General features: G+C 47.6%; 1 protein-coding gene across 5 annotated transcripts in view; it reads left to right on the forward strand.

Moving 5' to 3' along the window:
* The window catches only part of LOC135264529 (rho guanine nucleotide exchange factor 2-like), a 63,806-nt gene that overhangs the window by 30,521 nt on the left and 9,994 nt on the right, over positions 1–23,291 (forward strand). For 3 of the 5 annotated variants that reach the window (XM_064353241.1, XM_064353267.1, XM_064353258.1), the window contains 9 exons: positions 5,735–5,897; positions 17,317–17,384; positions 18,444–18,507; positions 19,116–19,245; positions 20,811–20,920; positions 21,134–21,277; positions 21,423–21,673; positions 22,238–22,363; positions 22,979–23,096. In XM_064353241.1, coding sequence (XP_064209311.1) covers positions 5,735–5,897; positions 17,317–17,384; positions 18,444–18,507; positions 19,116–19,245; positions 20,811–20,920; positions 21,134–21,277; positions 21,423–21,673; positions 22,238–22,363; positions 22,979–23,096 — 1,174 coding nt within the window. The remainder of the gene's footprint in view (positions 1–5,734; positions 5,898–17,316; positions 17,385–18,443; positions 18,508–19,115; positions 19,246–20,810; positions 20,921–21,133; positions 21,278–21,422; positions 21,674–22,237; positions 22,364–22,978; positions 23,097–23,291) is intronic. The other 2 variants (XM_064353253.1, XM_064353244.1) reach the window with 2 other exon arrangements.

The following is a 23,291-nucleotide window of genomic DNA, read 5'->3' on the forward strand; positions in this document are numbered from 1 at the left end:
CACTTGCCACCTCCTGAATGACTCTGCCAGCGCCGTCCTTACAGATTCCAGGCGGGCAGGGCGGGCAACACAATACGATTAGCCAAGAAGCCGAGCATTAAACAGGGCAATTAAGAGGCTCAAAGTGCCTCACCACACCTCTGTGAATGTTGCAGTTACTGCATTTGGAACAGCCCTTGAAGAGAATCGCGGTGGAAGCTCGTTGTCAGGTGACGTCAGCGTAGGGTCGCGGCAGTGGAGCGGAGTGAAAGTGGCACAGAGACGCACTGAAAACCTGGTCGCCTGTAATTAGATCATTCAGCCCTCCCATCCTCCCACGGGGGAGCGGCGTGCTGGTAATTAAGGCTAACCTCCTAACGAAGGGGTCGTGTTTAACGAGGTTGGCGGACGGGGAGCATGTGCGCGCGGGGCCTGGGAGCCCTAGCGCTGCCGGTGTGTGCTCCTGCAGTTTTTGGGCAACGCTGACAGTGCCCTCCACCGTGAAGCTGCCCGAGGGGCCAAGTTATGTAATGATTTTTATTTTCTTCTGGCCAAAGCACTGTTACATCGCGAGTTTTCTTGTAGATCCACCTGATACTCAGACACTGTTTTCACTGCGCATTGCGCACCGCACTGTTTACAAACAGTTGTAGGCAGCGGGTGGTAATTATGGGTCATATTATTCTGGTAATGATATCAAGCTGATCACAATCTTTGTTCCGATGATAAATAACATTGCCATGATAAAATAAGTGATAAATAACATTGTCATAATAAATAAAATGATCATGTTAATTGTTTTTACCTGACTGCCTGTATTTCTGAACCACTTAACTGCTATCCGCATGATTGTAGACTGTCATAAGTCTTTAAACAGAAATCTTGAAAATGATGATCTTAAGTCTGACTACTAATTTTCTGTGTGTGTGTGTGTGTGTGTATGCATGTGTTTGTGTTTGCGCATATGCACACACGTGTACATGAAGTACAGGCCGATTAGTCTTGTTATTCATCACTGTAAAATTACTGTTAATCTTGTTAATAGGGCCGTTTTTGGTGTTGCCTGAGCGTCAGTTCAGCCCAGATAAGGGCGTGAAGATTCCAGTTCACTGAACCGAGCTGAATCAGGTGCTGGTGTTTACTGCCTCATCTTTCTCAGAAATCTGAGTGTGTTGAATGGACATGCCTTGTGTTAGCTACAGTCTGCTAGAACCCTTAATGCCCAATCCTGCCGGTACTGTTCAGCACTGTGAAGCTAATAGTATACACATGCACACAGGTTCATATTCACACACTCATGTACACACATGCTGCCAAGCACATATTATATAGATGGGTGTTTTCTTTCTTCTTCCTTGCTTTTGCCATCTGTGAACCCGGTGCTTTCGTTGTTATTGTGCAATGCTCATATCTGTCTTCCTCTGGCCATATCTCTAGTTTAGCAACGCTGTCTTTTACGTCCCCCCATTCCCGTTCCCATGGCAACGTCAAACCCCACCCTCTCAGGACTGAAGAAGGAAGTCGGCACAGTTTACTTCCTGTGCAGGATACAGTGCTACTGGCGAATGCATTGTCCATGCAGAAACAAATCAACCGAGAAAATGAATTAGCCCATGCTTAGACGAAGTGCAAAAGAATTTAACCCTTGCTTTCCTGAAAAAGTCCTTCAACTTGGTGCATTAGCGCTTAACAGTGTTTGCACATGAAGCAAGATATAATTATTTATGTAACGATTGAAGCAACAAAGCAAAAATGATATTGTATCATTTGTACCACTGTAACAGTATGGTGGTATTTTATGTCACTGTGACATTTTTGTGGTATTGGAGTATATTTTAGGAGGATGTTGTTGTGAAAGTGGGAAGTATAATGTGTGAATGTTTTCTGAAAAGGTAAAGTAAAGAACGGGAGGATGTGTGCACGTGGCGTGTATTTAATGTCAAGAGTGCTCTTATGGGTTCTCATTGAGTGCAATCTCAGCATTCACAGAACCAAGGAAACCCCCCCCCCCACCCAGCTTGGTTACCCTTTCTAAATATGTTCAGTTTCCTCCCAGCACAGCAGCAGCAGATTGTGTGCCGCGAGGAGGAACTGAAACTTCCTGAACACGGCAGCCTGAGTTGCCGAACGCAGAGCTCCATTTTAGCACTTAGGGGCCCTGGCCTCTGCGGGCCTCCTGAGTCTGCCGTCCCCCTCGCCGCTTGCCTCGGTCAGTCTGGATTCACACACCGCCACCTCGCCGTCTCGCGTCAGCCGTTAGCCTGGCCAAATCTAGTCTCGGTGAGGCCACGCTAGCTACCAGGTGCCACAAATCTGAGCGGCCTTTCAATTAATAATTGAACCGAATCATTCACCTGTTGCCGGAACTTGGAATTCCCCCTTGTGACCCGACCATTGAAATTAACTGCCTGAAAGGTTTCTGGATATGGTAGTTGTTTTCTTTGCATGGCAGGTTGTTTTTTTTATCGCTTGTCCTCGGACTCTTATCTCAGTTTATTGCCTGTGTAAGATCAAAGTTTCGGAGTTTAGATGCAGTCTGACCCGTAGTCTGGCGCTGCTCATGTGATCTGGCACCGTCAGATTGATTGATAAGGTCTGTTGCGTGAGGTTTGTGTGTTCGTGTGACCGAGCGCCTGTGAGATCTTGTGCACGCCTGCCTCAGCGTAATTATCACATGATTATGTGTTTGACAGGCCCCAGTAGAGAGAGAGCACAGGCACTTATGGAGGTGGGAGAGGGGAGGGGCGGGGCTCAACAGTTTAATAAACAAGCCGATGATAGATTTTTTGCATTACTATTTGCCAATGACTGGCTGAAAGGCGACAGAGAACAAAGCGTCTGAAAGCATTGAAGACCTGCCCATTATCCGAGACCTTTCTCTTCACTTAGAGGTGATGTGCCTAAATGTAACAATTTGAGGAAGTTTGGGACCAGGGTTAGAAAAAAAAAGCCAGAACCACCTGCATCTGGCAGTTTGCAAATCCCACACATACAATATGGGCTTCTCTTTCGCCCCTGTCTTTGTTCTGTGCTCAAAAGAGCTATTAAATACCATATGGAGGTAATTTGCTGTTGGCCGTTTTTCAGTAAAAGTGATTTAAGGATTCCTCTCCTCCCTTAGGTAAACCTACCCCTCTATAGCCTGAGATACTGTATTGAGAGAAATTGAATACGAGAGAGGCTGTTTCGTGTAACACCTTAATGGGTCTGTTTCCACGCTGACACAACGCATGTGAGAGTATGAGATGGCGTAACTTTGCCAGAACTGCGAACGCTTTCGCCACACGGACGAACCGTGGTCCGAGAGAAAGGGGATTGCCTGGGCCCACAGGTTCGGGTGTGAAATTGCCCTGTGCGCTCTGCGATTGGTGGAAATGAATAGCCGGCTTGTGCAAACGTCCCCTGGCATGCTTCATGCCTTTTCCCTTATTTTGAACGCGTGTCGTGATCGCAGTGCAAAAAAACATCAGCCGTAGCACATTTTCTCTTTAGTTCCAACTGTGTAACATTGGAGTAATGCTTCATCTAATGGTGATGGGATTTAACCCTGTTCTGCGTGTGTGCTAAACCGTCTGCCAGAAGTGTATTATTAAGCAAGAGTTTGTATAGGCTATATTGTGTATAAAAAGAGAGGAATTACATTGATAAAAATAAGACCTGTGCAAATGCATTACAGTAATAATGTTTACTGATATGATATCACTATAATAGTAATTATAGCAATAACATTAGTTTGGGAGATCTAGCCTGAACTTGCTGCCAGAGGATTGCAACGGCACTACTTTAAACCTTACAGTTTGTTTGTGAGAAAATGTTCTCTGTAGATCACAAAACTGATTTCTGTTCATTTCACACAAAAATGGCTTCGGTTATTTGAGGAGCTTGGATATGCATTCATATCTTTTGTGATATGAGCAGAAAGATGGGGCTTTACATACGTCAGGGGTTTGATTCCAAATTCCGACCGAGAGCAGATGTACTTCAGTCACGTGACTGCACCGCCGCTGTCAGCTGACCAAACGCCGCGGGAGCCCCACTGCACATACCTTAGGGTTTCCCTGCCACTGATCGACGGGTGGGCTGATCTTTTACCAGCCACAGCTGGGCCTCGCAGAGACCAGCCACAACACTGAGATCTCATCAGCTGTGTCCACAGCACCCCATCAATGACACAGGTCTACTCACTGCCCACGTGCAAACTGCTGCTCACAATGGCTTAAGTGTCTCTCTTTAAAAATTCAGGGTCCTATCTGTCTATCCTGTCTGCGGAACCACAGGAGAAACCTACTTACTTCACATCTCGTTCCTGTGACCTGTTTCGAAATTCCCCTGCTTTTTCGTCTCCGTATCTCCCCCGCGCTGTTCCTTTGGTCTGAAGCGTTGCGTAAAAACCGCAGCAACATCTTTGTCGAAACAGCCGCAAGAAGCTCTTTGCAAATTTCATTATCAAAATTTTAAAAAAAGGTTTGATAATGAATGTAGGTCTGTGGTGTAGATAGATGGTTAGGGAAATGGTTAGCTGTTGCTCTGGGGTTGCAGGTTTGATTCCCAGGTGGGGCACTCTTGCTGTATCCCCGAGCAAGGTGGTTCATACGAATTGCTTTAGTAAAGATCATACCATATAAATAGGTTGTATGTAAAATAATGTAAGCTGTGTAGGTTGTCCTGGATAAGAGTGTCTGATACATAACTAAAATCTAGAGAAAAAATAAGTAATTCAGTATCGTTCCATTTTTGGGTAGAGACAGGTCTGTATAATATTGTGGTTAAGGTCTTGTGGGCTTTGTTGTATATGGAATTAATTTTCCTCCCGCAGAACTGATCAGCTGATGTGTTGAAGACTGTAGGCCACATTGAATCTGATAGAACTGTGCTTTGTTCTTCACTTTGATTAATCAGCTCGAGCGCGTATTTGCCCCAGTTTTTCCCCATACAACCCCGTGAGCTTGATTCGTGGTAAAATTAACAAAAAATGCATGACGGTGGAAAAAAAATTCAATCCACAAACCACATTCAATTGTGTTGGTTTGATTGTATTCAGATTTCCTGCAGAAGTTGCAAATGCAGCATTCATGTTCACTTCCTGAATTTTATGGAAATCGTAATCCAGAGCGATTTAGAAACCTCTCAAATATTATTTAGCATGGACCACTGCTTGCCAGTAGTAGCAGTAGTCATAGCGAAGCAAATATCTTCAACTTCACGGTAATTTTGGGGAGTAAATGTAAATTTGTTGTAAATGTGCGCGTTTGTTGTTTTTACTGTCTCCTGTTATTCCTTCTGGAAATTTTTGTGCATGTCTGGTCATTCCATGAGCAAGCACACATACTGTTATTAAGAGGATAGCAATTCCTTATCCAAACACGTCTTAATTTGGCTCTTGAGTTTATTCTGTGTATGTGTGTTTATGTGCTTGTGCACGTTTGTAAAATATTACTTTTACTTTTCTGGCCTACACTATGGTTTAAAACATACAATGGTATCGTTACTGCAAATTGAATATCTGAAGCAAAATTTATTTTGTTTTGAATTTACACATTTCTGAATTAAATATGAAACTGTACAGTATCTCTAAATCTTTTTGTTTTACTGTATGCATGCACCTTTTCTGTCATTGTTCAGATGCATAATCGGTTCAAAAGGATTATTTGTGTGGATTTTACAGTTCTCTTTCGGATGTGATTGATGCTGCCATCTGTAATATAATGAAAGATCAGTTCTGACGTGTGATGTTGCGATCCTGTTTTCCCCTCAGAATAAGGAGAAGGAGAGGATGAAGGAGCGAGAGAAGGAGGCGAGAGAGAGGGAGGCGAGGTACAGCAACGGTCACCTGTTCACCTCCCTGACCGTTTCGGGAACGACGCTGTGTTCTGCCTGCAACAAGAGCATAACTGCCAAGGAGGCCCTCAGCTGCCCCAGTGAGTGACTCCGGACTCTAACGTATCAGTGAATTTAAACAAAGTCAGTTAATAAACAGAAATCTGGGTTGTCTGTTGGAATGTTATCGTTATATAGTACTTAGTTATGATAAAATGTTCTGTATTTAAAATCCCAGATAACAGAAAACGTTCTCACAATGTTGCTTGGCATGTAGTGGTTACAACTTTGGCAAAACATTGTCGGAGAATTTTATCGTAGCTGGGATGTGGCATGCTGGTATGTGATGTTTTTTTATAATAAACAGCGCCTGCCTTCATCCAGGGGGGGAATTGCTTCTGGCTTTTGATGTCTGCGTGTTTGTCCTGCGTCAAAGGGGCCGACAGTAACAGCGTTTTAAACATTGAAGTCGATCCTGAGCGGCGGAGGTTAGCGGTACGCGCCTGCGCAGCGCCGATGCGTTTACGCGCTTCGCCGCGATGCGCTCTGCCACGCTTTTGTTCTGGCACGCAGCCCTCGTGAATTACCAGCGACAGTTTGAGGGGGTCGCTGTCGGGAGGCCCCGACCACCGTGACCCCCTGTTCAAAAGGGCTGGCTTTGATAAGTAATGAGTATGCAGTTGGAATTGTGCGGAACATGTGTAGATTACACAGCGCATAGTTATAAATATAGCCACGTTTATGCAACAAGATTAGAAGGGCTCGTACTCGGAGAACAGAGGTGAAAATAAAGGACATTTTTCTCCAAACATGAAGTTACAATAGAGAACGTTTGTACTATGTTGGTACAAAAACCCAAATATTTGAAGTGATACAACATGAAGTAACAAATACGCCTTGAATATCTTAATTTATTCTAGCTATACATGTGCTTTACTGGCTATTTACGAAGTGGGTTCTTATAACCTCTGGTGTGCTCCAGAGTTTGGGGAAGCTCGTAGTTTTGCTGAATTGTAGCAATGGGACCATGAAGCTTAACAAACAACTGAGTGGCTGGTGCTGTCACATTGTAGCAGTTACTTATGCATCTGAACCAATCAGTGTTTTGCAGTGCAGAGCAGAGTCTTTCAATAGGTTTATTAGAGTCTGATTGGGTGACCATGGTGGTGTCAAATATTATGAGGAGGATGAAGCCTCACCTTTGCCATGGAAGCCAGTGTAGAGGTCACAGGTTTGATTCCCAGGTAGGGACACTGGCTGTTGAACCCTTAAACAATGTACTTGACCTAACGTTGCATAAATGAACATCCAGCTATGTGAATGTATTATATGTTAAATATGAGCTGTGTAAGTCTCTTTGAATAAGAATGTCTGCTAACTACCTAAATCAAAATCTAAATTATGGCTAAACTGGCTGTGTATGAACACGGTCTGTACTTGGATCACACTGCAGGCCTTCATTGCCACGGTAACAAACACTGAGAACAGGACTATGGGGGTGTTTGCTTTTCAGTACTCTGTAGACCAGTCATACGGTTATGAAATATAAAACGAGAAAAGAAGCCTCCTTCTCACTATCACAATCAGAGAGTTACTGGAAAAAGTTCAAGTCCGCGCAGTGTTTTCTCTGCGTTGCTTAACTGCAGTTTATACAGCACACTAGCCTTCTGTATTGCAACATTAGACACTGCTCAGTGCTAATTAAATGCGATCAGCGGTATTAATGACTAGCAGTGCGCTGCACTACATAAGCAGGTTTTAATACATCGGACTGGGGCACCATACTGCCCTGCGCAGATGCACACTGGCACCTTGCAGCAGAGGGATAATATTTTGTGCACATATGGGAGCTTACTGCGTTAGCCTGTGCGATTTGTCATCATCAGACCCCTCCCATAAAGCAGCTTTGCCGTGGAGTGGGGAAGTGCTTGATCAGTGCACTGGCCAGACAGAGGGAACTAGAAAGGGATGAGGCAGCGTCGGATCAGAGGGGTTTTTTTGGGGGGAAAAAAGAATAAAAAGACATCAAAAGAAGAGAGGGAGAGAGAGAACAGGAGCGAGGGAGCAAACGGGAGTGATTCCTCCCTTGTCCACTTCCCCCTTCTTTTTTCTTTTTTCTTTTTTTTTGGGAAAATCAATCAGCTGCTGACTTCCAACAGCACCACCCCCAACCCCACCCCCCTCCACCCACCCCCACCCCGCCCCTCTGCACCACCCAGACAATGGTGTCAGTGTGTGGGGAGAGAAGATCAGACGGCCTGCCTCCCTCCCCACCGGGGAGGAGGAACAGCTGGGGGGGAGGAGACAGGCAGGGCGAGGGGCAAACAAATAAAGGGGTGGGAAGAGATGGGAGCAGGAGCGCTGTTTAGAAAGAGGGGGGAGAGGCACAGTTTAAGTTGTAGCATATAGGTTTAGGAGAATAGCATGGGAGGACTAGAGGCCAGATTAAAAAGCGATAGCTAGGAGAAGACAGAGCCGAGAGACAGCCTAAGGGCAGCCATACGTAAACCCTGCTCACTGGGCAGTGAAAAGAAGACTGAAGGGGAGGTCTGAGAGAATGGGGTGAATAGACAGAGCACACGCTATAGGCAGAAACAGGAAGTAATGGGGAATGGTGTAAAACAGTGTGGATGAAGGTGTAGGAGACCTGAGGGGGTCAAAACTCCACTTTAGGACCTGTTGTTACGCTCCCGTGCTGGGTAGTTAGCTTGCCCTGTTAAAATGGGCATCTGTATAAATGGATTATGTGTTAAGTGCAGGTGAGGGCCTAGTCTGAGTAATGGGTGTATGCTGTGCATGTAGACAGCAGTAGTAGAAGTCAGATGGTTTAGGATCCCCTCGGAGGAGCTGGACTTGGGTATTTGTGGGTCGTTTTCAGTATTGGAGGGGGAGGTCTCTCGTCAGGCTCCGCCCCACGCATCTGTCATCAGCTTGTCATTACGGCCCAGCCCCAGCTCAGTGCCCTCACCTACACGGCTCCCCGTGTCCCTGTGTCACCTCCGTCCTCTGTCCCCCACAATGCACCTGCACCTGTGAAGCAGCCCACTCCATGGGGAGTGTGACGTGTGATCCCACTCACCACACACTCTTCTCACACACACACACACACACTTGTGAGTGTACACTCGCACACACACACACACACACTTGTGAGTGTACACTCGCACACACACACATCACACTTCTGAGTGTACCCTCACACACCATACACGCACACTTCTTAGTGCAGCATTTCCCAACGTTTTTCCTGCCTCCGCACACTTTCCAAATTTACAGAATCTCGGGGCACATCACTCAAAAGCAAGTGACATACTGATGTTGATGTAGGCCTAAAATGTTCTTTTGAGGTTTCACTTAATGGATATGCATATTAAATACATTTATTTTGGCTTTTGTTAATGGGATTTGTTCATTTAAGTTTTTTTAATTAATTTGAACATAAAATTTTTTTTTAAAGGATTTTTCACACAGACCACCTGACCTCGCCTGACGGCACACCAGAGTGCTGCAGCACACCGGTTGGGAAACGCTGTCTTAAGCCGCGTTTCCACCGCAGGAACTATACCCCGGAACTAGGAACCTTTTGAGGAACTCAGTGCGTTTCCACCGCAGGAACTAGGGTCTAAATTTAGTTCTGGGGGCTTTGTTTTACCCCCCAAAACGTTCCTGCTCGGGGGGTAGTACTTTCCGAAAGTACAGGAACCTTTTGGGTGGAGCTTGCAGCGCTGAACATTTCTGATTGGTCGAGTACTCGTAGCGTTTGTGTTGTATTCATTTTCCGCCATTACCCGCCATGTTTGAAAATATGCAGCGGCAAACCAATTTATTTTCATAATAACTTCAAATCAAACTTGTATGTTATGCGGCGCAGTAGCCTACTTTTGGTTATAGCCTATCAACGTCTTGGAATTATAACGTGTGCTCTTCTGTTCTTTTCTTGCTTTAGTATTCGTTTTATAAAATGCTAAGCATTCGTGCTGGGACAGCATATTACGTAGGTTACCAAAACATTCAAACGGATTAATTCGGTTGCTGAATATTTTCTTCCGGATTTTCTTTGTTAGCCCGTCGTAATTGACTCAAAACGTTTGATACAGTTATGTGAGGTATGCATAATTAACATTGGTGATACAGTACAAGCAAACTGGAAATCACCTTCCGCACTTTTTATTCGGGTAAAATAACAGGTTATCTAGTAATCTTCCCTTTAGCTTTTTCAGACTGCCGTAATTTTACTCAATTTTACTGCCATTTTTCAATTCCACGAAAAGACCAGGAAGACTATGGACTCATTTATGGTGCATGGTTCGCATCTGGAGGGCACACTTCGCTGCTCGGCTAGCAGTAACTTCGAAGGAAAGCAAACGGTGGCTGTACCACTACTAATTTACATTTTCACGCAAGTCCGAGTTTTCGTTCTATTCTTGTCATTTTGCGATTAGCCTATATGGAATTGACGACGAGAAAGTAATAAAACAGCTAATTGTTTACAACGTGTGCATGTTTTCTGCTGTTAATGAATGTGTTTGAGAGGATATATGAAAATCAATAAATACAAAAGTAACCATATATAGTCATTGTTGGTAACCCGTTGTATATAAGTGGAATAAACCCCTCCGGGCTGTCCCGGTTATTAGAAAATAATGTAGGCTACTTCGGTGGTAGTATGGGGTTACAGAAGAAATCATATGACAGATGGACCGACGACAACGTCAGTGGGCTAATTTGCCTAATCTTCGCGGTACTTTAGACCCCGGTGGAAACGCAGACAACCATTGGCTGAAGGAACCTTTTAGTTCCTGGTAAAGTAGTTCCTGGGACTGAAAGTTCCGGGTAATTTCGGTGGAAACGCGGCTTTAGTGTACCCTCACACACCACACTTCTGAGTGTACCCTCACACACACACACACACACACACACACACACACACACACATTTCTGAGTGTACCAGCAGGCACACACTTCTCTGAATGTAGCCTCACGCTCATGGCCAGAGGCAAAGCTGTGGTCAGAGAGAGACAAAGGTAGACCTGTGAAAGCAGAACAGAAAATACCAGAAGGTCAAAGAGGAGACAGAAAGGATCACACTAGGCCACAGACAGAAACAGACAAAGGAGAGAGGAGAGACGAAGTCGATAAGAGAGAATCATTAGCGTTTTTACATTCTTTTAACAGTCACCGCTTATCCTGATTTAGCCTCATGGCTCAAAGCCTTGTGTTGTTTTGGGGCATTTTCGTGTCGTAGACATGACAGAACATGCGTTTTGTAGAGCTAAGTCTACCTCTGCTGTTTCACCTTGACATGGGGGGGTTTTGAAGTAGGATTTCAAAGAGACAGACAGTGGGGAGGGGGGGGACAGAGGGAGCAGGAGGGGGTAGCCTTTTGGGTTGGGGGAGTAATTACACATGTCTGTTGCCAACGGGAGCGGGGGGCGGGGGTCTCTGTGCGTTTGTTTGGGTATTTGGGGAGGGGGGGGGGAGGTGCTGGAGAAATGGCAGGGGGAGTCGTTAAAACAACAGCTGCATCCCAAGGGGGAGGATGGGAGGTTATTGATTCGGGATCGGGGGTATAATTACATTTTGGGAGTAAGTGAGGGTAGGGGCGTGTCATGAATACATTATCATTGTGGACACCGCTGGAGGGGGGGGGGGAGGGGCTGAAATGAGCTGGAGGGATCGAGTGAGAGGGGGAGAGAAAGAGAAGAAGAGTGTCCTTCATTTGTTGAACCTTGATGGAGAGGTAGTGATTATTTGCACGCCAGAGGGCGTTGGGACTAGACTGTGCCCCGCGTGTCTGTGGGTCTTGGCCGTACTGCGGGGTCGTGTGAACTTTGGCTTCCATCGATGCATTGTGTTGCCGTTGGAGCTGAACCGTTGTGCATGGGTCTGGACTGCGTGTGTCTGCAGCTGTAACTCCCAACAGCTGTCCCCCTGTGGGGGGGGGGGGGGTCTACCTGCGTAAAGAGAGCCACCACCAGCACCTGCATTCCGCATTCTGACCCGCTGCCTGTGAGCCTCCCACTCCTGCTGATGACTCAGACCGGCCCTTCTGAGCACACATGCATGAATTGCGATTAGTTACGAAAGAGAAGAGGAATATAAATAAATGAATAGGAATGCAGATTTGCATTTCCGGCAAAGGGCACTTATCTGGAAAAAATTTCAAAAATCGCACGGAAAGACTTGTAAGAATACCGGTGTTTAGTTTGCTATTGTTTAGCTCGGCTTTCAGTCAGTCGTCATCACGGTTGTCATACAGTGAGGTAAGGTTTCTTCTGTGCACTGATGAATTTTAACCCAGTGCACATGCTCCTGTGGGCGGTACAGTCCCCTTCTCCTCTGATTCATATAATTTTAGTCATTTTTTCATCAGCCCTTTGCTGGATTCACTGCTGCCCTTATATATTAAGTACAATGAAATGCAAATCCCCCTGCCCAGCCCATCAATCTGAAATGAGCTTCAGATCCTCGGTCTCGGCTCCATTCGATGGTCCGAGCGGTTGTCATGGGGAGGAAGAGGAGCATTCTGGGATGGTGAGCTCCGTAGGCCGTCGCACAGGGTACAGCCTACGCTGACGACAAGGCCTGTGCCAAACTGCAGTACTCAGATTCTTTGTTTGCCGTATCTATGTCTCCCCCCTTTTCTAATACACAGCTGCAGCCTCCCCCCCCCCTTCCCACAGCGCCCCCCACCTCCCTGTCAGTCCCCATTATAATCCAGAATTAGTACATCTGGGGATTCCAATGGGGGTGCGAGTGATTAACCGCCAGTCTGTCGCCCCCCTCCAATCCCCCTCCTCCCCCCCCCATACTTTCATATTTAAAATACCTGCCATTTACAGCTCTTAAATTCAAATGATATATTGGCTTGGTTCAACCCTTTTAACCCTCTCTAGGGTTAATGGTGGAATGTATGTGTTTAAAATGTGCATAATGATTGATGCAGTATAATGCAGTATTACCATGGCAGACAGGTCAATGCTACAGTATCAGGATTTTGTCATGATTTGGGATAGGATCCTATGTCTCTGGAAATGATTTAGGGTAATGCTGTATTTGGTGTGATGCAGTGTGTGTGTGTGTATGGTGTGTGTATGTGTGAGTGTGTCTGACTCACAGAAATTACTTTCAGTCCTTGTCACAATTACGGCTGTGACTGGTATTACAAAGGCGATGGCAGGTACAGTGAGAAGTATGGCTCTCAAGAATTTAATGACAAAGAGAATTATTCATTTTTCAGGAGGGCGTTCTTCTGCTAAAGTGAGTATGTACTGCACCTGAAATACATATCACAGGAGGAGGAACACCACCAATCGCTTATGTACAGAGCAGATGCATTGAAAAGCCATTGAGCAGAAAAACAGAGGCACAGGAAAAGTGCATAACTGCCAAACCGTTATGCTTAAACGCAGCATAGCATGGATACAAAAGTGAACACAGAGCCTAACCATGAACTACAAAGCCAACCTGTTTATATGGTGCCAAACACTGACCCAGAAGAGCAAAGTGAACTTGAATTTTGCCACCACACTAAGATTTACCTGTAAGTATTAATACATATTTAATGACATATTGTATTCATGTAGCAAACACTCTCATCATGAGTGATTTACTGTGCTGTAGAAATGTAAATGCGTTACTCTGGTACGCTGGATCAGAGTTCACCTAACGGTCAAGTCCACAGATCGTGAGTGCGTGAATTCTGGGTGCCAGCCTTACGGAGGTGGAACCGTGAGCAGGTTTTACCTGGCGTCAGAGTGCGATTGGCCCTATGAAAGCAACGGCCAGCAGGCGCTGACTGTAAGACACCTGCAGTCTTTCACGTTTATCTTCTCAGCAACAGCTGATTCTGCAGCAGGTCTCGTCCAGGTAGCACAGCGAAGATGAGAATACGTATGCGTTAGCGTAGCCTAGCCTCCGCCCGCGCGCAGCGGCGGCGGTATTACATCACCACGGGTCCGTGTGACCCGGGAGAGACGGGGCGCGCGGTCGGAGCGGGGGTCCACGGCGAGAACGGTTCTCGCCGGAGGGTGCGGCGTACAGACAGACGGGTCGCCCCGGCAACGCTGTGTCAGTACACACGGGATTATCCCCACAGACACTGATTAATGTCCGGATTACGGGCCCTGGCTCAGCCCTATTGTTTCACTCCCCAAAGCCTAATCTGAGGGGCTGAGATTACGCAGGCGGGCAGATTACACCAGAAGGGTGTTCTATATCAACACACTGTGCGGTAGCATGTAGTGCTGTAATAAACAGTTTAGACTTAACGCATGCAATAAGAGGCAATTCATGTTTCTGTCGCCCTATAGAAAAGCATTGTATGAATATGTTCTGGGACTAGTGCTTTGGCTGCAGTCAGATATATCTATAAAAGATGATAAGGAGAGGTAAAGCCAGTGTAATTTTCAGCAAACATGAGCCGGTGCATTTCAGCCTCATTCCAACACCACGTGTTGCGGTTCTCTAGCTATGGGTCAGCTGGAGATTCACTTCTTGTCTAAATCTTTTTTTTTCTCTCCTCAAATTCACGAGGGATAATTCAGCTGTACGTAACTCCATTGACTTATTGCTCTGGGCAGAAGAGACTGCCTACTGAGCAGCAGAGGTCAGATCCATGCAGTAGTCCTGTGGAATAATATGATATTGTACAGAACACTCTGTGGCAGCAAGCAGGTGTGAGGCTGTATTGTATTTGTGGAACATTTGTTCTGTGTAACTTCGTTAAGGTGCTTCTGTTTTTCAGAGCGCTGTGGGAAGTTAAAATCTGAACGGGGAGAGAGGGGAGAGATTTTTTCCCTTCAGGGAAAATGTTTTTAGATTTGCACTCTGGGACGACCTATTTCCAAACATATTTCACCCGTGGAAAAGGCAGCGATTGTTCTAGCATAGGCACAGGCCCTGTTGGTTCAGCGAGGCAGTACCAGGCCTGTTTATTTAGGGCTGAGTGGGGAGTTGGTGAGTATGTGTGTCTGGAGTCTGGGCAATGAATAGAGCACAGTGTGCTTGTGATTTTAATGATCTGGGAACAGGAGGGAGTGTGAGCAGGGTGTGTGTGTGTGTGTGTGTGTGCGTGCACATGTGTGTGCGTGTGAGTGTGTGCGCATGTGTGTGCATGTGAGTGTATGCATATGTGTGTGTGTGTGTTCATGCGTGCGTGCATGTGCACGTGTGTGAGCATGCACTCGTGTGTGTGTGTACGTTTGCGCGTGTGTTTGTGTGTGCGCGTGTGTGTGTGTAATTGTGTATAAGTGGTCGTCTGTGTCTGGTTTGGTGCATATGAGCTCACAAGTCCTGGCCTGGGGCCACAGTCTGAGAGAACAAGGCCAGCCCTGTCCTGCTTAACACACAGACACACACACACACACACACATACACAGACACATACACACACACACACACACACACACACACACACACACACACAAGACACATACACACACACACACACACACACACGCGCAGACATACATAGACACACACACACGGACACACACACACACACACACACACACACACACACACATACACACACACACACAGACATAGACACACACACACATATACACACACACACACTCACACACAGACACATACACACACACGCAGACATAAACAGACACACACACACACACAGACACATACACACACACACACACACAGACATAAACAGACACACACACACACACACAGACACATACACACACACACACACACACACACACACACAGACATAAACAGACACACACACACGCACGCAGACATAGACACACACACACACACATACACACGCACACACACACACAGACAGACACACACACACACACACACACAGATACATGCACACACACACAGACACCCACACACATGTATCAGCTGCACTATGACCCAGTGTACCTACAACCACGTACGCATGGAGCAGTATTGTATCTACACTCTGCCTTTACGTCAGACACAGTTCAGCACACGTAGACATGAACACCTAAGGAAGTGACAAACTGCACACCACCGACACCTCTGCTGTCTCTCGTCTGCTGCACTTTGCTCCAATTATCATCTAATCTTCTGTGATGTTTAAACTGTAAATTATATGGACTGATTCTTGAAATTCTAAAGTTTGTATTCAGTCTTTTTAAAGCATTTGCGCGCATCTAATTTTGCACTTTTTCAGCACTTTGCCGAGCAATCGGTCTGAAATAACGCCCCTCCCCCGCTTCATTTTGGGAGGAAGTGACCTCGCCATCTCCTGATCATCTGTTTTCTCATAACTAGGCTTTTTATAAATATTGCTTTTACTGACGAAACTGAATTTCTGTCTGTCATGGAAACAGATGTCCCTGAGAGGAGTGTGTTCTCATTTGTAAAATGGACAGTAAATAGAACGATGTGTGCCATACTTGGAAAGAGAACACGTTCTTTATGTCTGTACAGTGGCTGAGAGGCTGAGCGGCAGAGTATTGCTGAACCAGGGACTCTGCACTTGCACAGAAGCCTTTGTGTGTAAGAGAAAGAGAATAGATGACACGGGAAGAGACACAGGGAGGGTTGAATGGCATATGTATGCATATAAATGAACACTTATGTACTGGCGCGCTGGTACACTGATGCATGTTATCATCCCGGCACTGTGAATGAATAGGAGCTTAATGCTACCAGCTGTTCTCTCAGTGTTTAAGAACCTCTTGAGGACCTCCCTTTTCACCCCCTTTGACTTTCCCCATTCCCCAGCTCTTACCCACTGTTCCCAAGACACAAACACCCCCCCCCCCCCTTCCCTGAATTCCCCCAGCACTGTTTAAAGAGGACTTCCTGTCTACACTGCACAGGAAGTGGGGGCCCTTTAACAATAGACCGGACTAAGAGAGTGGGTTAAGGGGGAATGGAATAAAGAAGGTGAAGAGGTAAAGTCCAGTGTTGCTGCAGTTTGAGCGGTGTGTTAGCCCCCCCAACCCCCCCGGTCCAATGCTGCCGCAGTTTGGGCAGTGTGCTAGCCCAGCTAAGCAGGAGCTGTGAACTGCTCCGCCGCCGCTGCCGCCGCCATGACTCAGCGATGAGTCACATGAGCGCTCAGACGCCAGGCGACGCGACTGCCGAAACGCCCCGAAACCGAGGGCCCGGCCCGCCGAGTCTGTGAATAAAACCAGCCAATCGGCCGCGTGTCCTGAACGAGCCCTGATGTGTCTGTCATCAAATGCCCTGTGGTGCAGTATTCTACACTTGTTACACACCCAAACAGTGCTTTGAGGCGTTTTACGTTAACTCACTCCGTTAAGTGTGTGTTTGTCTTTAATGTAGTCGGTTACTAATCGATGTAAAACGTGAGGGATTCCGGTGTTTTTATTGCCGGGCCTAACTGTCACTGTCCCGGTCGGTACTGTATGGAGACGAAGGACCGGTTACTTGACCTCCGTGCTTTCACAGCCTTTATGTGTAAATGCCTTTAGCTTTTGACTTCCCGGCCCTTTGTAGTGTTACTGAAACAGGTAGTGTTTTGATCTGCTTTTCTTTTGTGTCTTTCAGCCTGCAATGTCACCATCCACAACCGCTGCCGAGACACCCTGCCAAACTGTGCCAAAATGAAGCAGAGGGTAAGAGCCAGGCCACCGCTTTGGCCCTCAGTCTAACTGTCATACTGCAGCTGGGCGACACCAGTCAATCCGTAAATATTCTGGATATTTACTGTGATGTTTAGTGCAATAATTGGTGTACTCTTCAGAATGTGTAGTGTAATTTAAGAATGTAGACGTTTAGTCACTGATACAAGCTCTTCACACAGATCAAGGGCTGTGTTAGAATGCATTCTTAATTTGTTTCGCAGACAACAGTTTCCAGGGCAACGTACATAGATTACCATTCTTTCTTGGACTTTCATGGACATTGTTTCTTATCCACTTCAAATATACTACTGGATATGTGCTGAAGTACTTTGCTATAAGTAGCTTGTTCAAGGGTAAATGGTAAATGGACTGCATTTATATAGCGCTTTTATCCAAAGCGCTTTACAATTGATGCCTCTCATTCGCCAGAGCAGTTAGGGGTTAGGTGTCTTGCTCAAGGACACTTCAACACGCCCAGGGCGGGGATTGAACCGGCAACCCTCCGACTGCCAGACAATCGGTCTTACCTCCTGAGCTATGTCGCCCTATAGGGTGTAACTACATTTATTGAATTTGGCCTTGTAACCATGTTAAATGCTCATCTAAATGTAAATGTCTGTCTAATATAAATACAAAGGAGATAGTGTGTAGAGGGCATATACAGTTAACTGCAAAAGTATTAGGACAGTGGCACAATTTGTATTGTTTTGGCACTGTAATCCAGCACATAGGATTTTAAATAAAACCTGGAATATGAGGATAAAGTGCTGACTGTCAGCTTTAATTTGAGAATATTTACATCCATTGATGCATGTAGGAATTACAGCCCTTTACATACATAGCCCCCCCCCACCATTTAAGTGGAGGAAAGGTCATTGGGTAAATGAACATGAAATGAAGTCATATTTAGTACTTTTCAGGGCTTGTTTTTTGTACATGTAGTTGTATGCCTGCCAGCCTCTCCTGTCACAATGTGCAGATTCAGTCTACTGCCACTGTGTGTGTAAATGTGAGTTGTGATTCGCTGTTGATAATGAATCTGGCTTCCAGCAACAGAAGTTGGCTTTAGTGAGGAACAGCTCAGCACTACAGAACGTGGCCCTTCGGACAAAAAGTGAGTGCGTTTTTCGTTTACCTTTCCTTTTCCCACTTTTATCTGCAACTTCAGTGTCGTTTGCCTCAGCTTTTTTTTCGCTCACTTTTTCCATGCTGTGTGATTCTTTTCTTTCTGTTTCTGTCACGAAGTTGCTCAGTAGCAGCGGCAGAGGTGAATATGTCCGTGCTGTACGGGGTGGTGCTGCCACCTGTTGGTCAGACCTCAGGGCTGCAGTTCACCGCCTGGACACAGTGATTTTCTGATCAGCTCTAACAGTAACATAGCTGCGCCCGTTGCTGGGGGAACAGGCCGTGCCGGTCATAGATGACGGTCATGTGTCGACATGGTCTTAATCACATTGTGCTTCGCTATGTGTCCCTGGCTTATAGACTTTGGTAAACACAAGTAGTTTCTGTTCCTTTCTTTGCCGCTCTCCCCCTGTGTCGGTCTGCCCCGTAGCTGCACATGAAATGCTCCTTTATCTGCCCCCGCCGGACGACTCACGGAGCTCTCACTCTCTCTCTGCGCCTCTCTGCCTGCGGTCCTCTCCCCCCCTCTCTCCTCCATGTTCCCCTACCTCCCTCCCTTCCGCTCCCTGCCGCTCTCGCTCCCTCGCTCCCCTCCAGGCCCCATGCTGAAGGAGAGGCCCAGCTCCGCCATCTACCCCTCCGACCTGCGCCAGTCCCTGCTGGGCACCCGCCGTGGCCGGTCCGGCCTCTCCCTCTCCAAGAGCGTCTCCACCAATAACATCGCAGGGTGAGCCCGCTGCGGGGGGGGGGGCTGGGAAGGAAGGGGGGGAGGGGGGTGGAGTTTGGGGTGCCGGGTAGATCTTTTTTGGGGACAGGGGACAGGGCCATAGCCCGGAAGTGTCAGGCTTTTGCTGGGTGGCGGACTAGCGGCGTTAGGCCGGAGTTACGCGGGACGCGGGGCGTTCGCGTAGCGGAGGTGAAGCGAGCCGCGTACGGCGCGCACTTCACGCACGCGCGCTCTCTGCGCATGACCTCGGGTGTGTGCAGCAGCTGTGAGTCACTAGCACGGGCGGGCGAAAGGAAGCGAGCTCCAGTGCGCTTCCTCTACGCGAGCGCTCTGCGCAGCGGTGTGATTCTGACCTCACTGAACCGATACCTTTCACTACATGTGCTGTATTTAGGTTGAGGATGTAGGTTAAATTTACACACACATATACAGTGTACACATACACACGCATTCACCTGCATGCAGAAACATGCACATTACAGGGCAGTAGATAGCTCATGTTACCCTTGAAATCTTTCGTCCGAGTAACGTGCGTATCCGGTGATGAATTTGCTGTAGTCTAACCCGCCACAGCTCAGCAGTGTGTGCCACATTGTGAACGTGTGTGTTGAGTTGGTGTGCTATGCATAGTAAAGCATTACACTGGCTGTGTGTTACTGTCTGTGTCAATGCATTAGTCTGTACTGTACTGTGCTACACCGGATTGTACTTCATTGGTTTTGACGTGCCGTAGTTAATTGTGTCATTGTGTCTTTGTCTTTTTTTTTTTTGGTGTGTCTGTTTCTGTATGTTCTCACACTGCCTCCCATATCGCTGTCTGATGTGGTCGATCTGCATGCGGGCCTCTTTGTTTCTGCTGAACTGTGCATCTGTCTGGGCGTGTTCCTGTGCCTCTTCATGCTCGCCGACTGTGTCCTGCTGCCTGTGTCCTGCTGACTGTGTCCTGCTGCCTGTGCTTGGCTTGCTTGCTTCTCTGTGCATGTGCCATGTGCATGATGACTGTGTGTTACCTCCGTGTGTTGTGTGTCTTTCTTTTTCTGTGTCCATCCATCTGTCATGGCTTTATGTCTGTGTCCGTCTGTGTTTTTCCCTCCATGCCTCTCTGTCTGTCTGTCTGTCTGTCCATCTCTCCCCCTTGTGTTTTTCTCTCCATGCCTCTCTGTCTGTCTGTCTGTCTGTCCATCTCTCCCCCCTGTGTTTTTCTCTCCATGCCTCTCTGTCTGTCTGTCTGTCCATCTCTCCCCCCTGCGTTTTTGTCTCCTCTGTTTCACTGTGCGTGTGTGTCTGTATGTCCATCTGTCAATCCCTATTTGTGTTTTTTGTGTGTGTCCCTCTGTGTGTGCTCCTTGCTGTGTTTGCGTGTGTGTGTGTGTGTATGTGTATGTGTATTTCTCTGTTCCTTGCTGTGTGTGTGTGTGTGTGTGTGTGTATATTCCCTCCTTTGCTTGTGTGTGTGTGTGCGTTCCTTGTTCTGTGTGTGTGTTTGTGTGTTCCTTGCTGTGCGTGTGTGTGTGTTTGTGTGTTCCTTGCTGTGTGTGTGTGTGTATGTGTGTGTGTGCATGCAGGAACCTGAATGATGACTCTCCCCTGGGGCTGCGTAGGATCCTGTCCCAGTCCACAGACTCTCTGAACTTCCGGAACCGAGCCATGTCCATGGAGTCTCTCAACGACGAAGGTGAGTGGGCCAGAGAGGAGAGAGGGAGCTGTGCAGTAAGGGCGAGCGAGTAAGTGTTGGGGGGAGGGCCGTGGAGAGGATGATGAGTGCAGGAGGGAAAGAGGGTAAGGGGTAAGGGTAAAGAGATACAAAAAATTATTAACTATCTAGCTAGCTGTAGTTTTAATGAGTGTGCTCTTTCTCTATCTCTCTCTCTCTCTCTCTCTCTCTCAGGAGAGGTGTACTACGCCTCCATGCTGGAGGAGCTGGAGCGGGAAGGGCGGGACTTTGAGGTGGACTCCTGGAGCACAGCGGTCGATTCCTCCTACCTGCAGGCTCACCGTAAAGATGTCATCAAGAGGCAGGATGTCATCTATGGTGAGGGCGTGCTGCTTCCTGCCTCCCTGTACATATAAATATCTCTCTCTCTCTCTCTCTCTCTCTCTTTCCCCCCTGTCTGGGGCCCATTATTTGACTGAGGTAGTAATGCTGGTTGGGTCCCGGGCCCCCCTCTCGCCCGCAGAGCTGATCCAGACGGAGCTGCACCACGTGCGGACGCTGCGGATCATGGACGGGGTGTTCCGGCGGGGGATGCTGGAGGAGGTGATGCTGGAGCCGGGCGTGGCGCACGCCGTCTTCCCCTGCCTGGACCGGCTGCTCAGCCTGCACTCCCGCTTCCTGGCCCAGCTGCTGCTCCGGAGGAACCACAGCCTGGCGCCCGGCAGCACCAACAACTTCACCATCGACCAGCTGGGAGACCTGCTGCAGGAGCAGGTACGCTGAGAACCTGAACACCCTAATGCCTCCACACCCTGCTGTATCAGAGCCTGAACACTCTGCTGTTTAAGAGCCTGAACACCCTAATGCCTCTACACCCTGCTGTATCAGAGCCTCAACACTCTGCTGTATCAGAGCCTGAACACCCTGCTGGGTCAGAGCCTGAACACCCTGCTGTATCAGAGCCTCAACACTCTGCTGTATCAGAGCCTGAACACCCTGCTGGGTCAGAGCCTGAACACTCTGCTGTATCAGAGCCTGAACACCCTAATGTCTGAACACCCTTCTGTCAGAGCCTGAACACTGTGCTGTTTAAGAGCCTGAACACTCTGGTCTATCAGAGCCTGAACACCCTAATGTCAGAGCCTGAACACCCTAATGTCTGAACACCCTTCTGTCAGAGCCTGAACACTGTGCTGTTTAAGAGCCTGAACACTCTGGTCTATCAGAGCCTGAACACCCTAATGTCAGAGCCTGAACACCCTAATGTCAGAGCCTGAACACCCTAATGTCACAGCTGTCTTTATGGGAAATGTGTGTGTGTGTGTGTGTGTGTCGCAGTTCTCAGGGCAGAACGCAGACGAGATGAGGAAGGCCTACGCCGAGTTCTGCAGTCGACACCTGAAGGCCGTCAAACTGTACAAGGAGCTGCTGGCCAGGGACAAGCGCTTCCAGTACTTCATCCGGGTGAGAGAGAGAGAGAGAGAGAGGGGGAGAGGAAGGAGAGGGGGAGGAGGCGCTTCATACATGTGAGAGCCAGAGGAGAGGGGGGAGGGGCTGCGGGACTTTTAAACAGAAGGTTGTAAATTTGGAGTCCCTGGGCAGAACAGTGATGTTCATCTCCTTTGTGAATGCAATGTAAAAGTAAGCTGTGAAAGTTTCCATGGAAATGGTATTCCACATGCAGTAATGTGGAAATGAATGATACGGTGTAATTAACTGAGATGGGGGAAGAGAGAGGGTGAGAAGGGGGATGTCCAGAGGGAATAAGAGAGAGAGAGAGAGAGACAGGGAGGGAGAGTGGGATTGAGGAATGCAGAAAGAGGAGTGTGTTTACGTAGCTGTACCAGGAAGTGTCTGCCAGACACGAAACATTCCACTGGCTCGGACCGGAGGGGAAAGGTTAGCGTGTGAGCCAATGAACAGAGAGGAGGCTATTTGTGCAGATATACATTACCCTGTTGGGGCCGTTTATGACGTGAGACAGAAGGCGACATCACTCAAATCGCAGTCACAATCATGTCCTGTTTCCATGCGGTAGGAGACGTGTAAATAAAAACACCTGTCTTTCCCCCCTGGCAGCGCGTAAGCCGGGGGCCCCTGCTCCGTCGCCATGGCGTCCAGGAGTGCATCTTATTGGTCACTCAGCGCATCACCAAATACCCCGTCCTCATCCAGCGCATCCTGGACAACACCAAGGGTGAGACTGAACAGCACAGCGCGCTGGGTTATAACACAGTGCAGACCCGGGGAGGTCAGCTGAGGGCTTTAGCTGAGTCAGAAGAGAATAACATCTCCCGCTTCCACTTTCACCCCTCATTGACTTTAACATAGCAATATCCATCATCATCACCGCGGTAACCATGCATGCAGTTACATCCGGCAGATCAGTTCA

Source organism: Anguilla rostrata, chromosome 1 (genome assembly GCF_018555375.3).
Source record: "Anguilla rostrata isolate EN2019 chromosome 1, ASM1855537v3, whole genome shotgun sequence".
Classification (NCBI taxonomy): domain Eukaryota; kingdom Metazoa; phylum Chordata; class Actinopteri; order Anguilliformes; family Anguillidae; genus Anguilla; species Anguilla rostrata.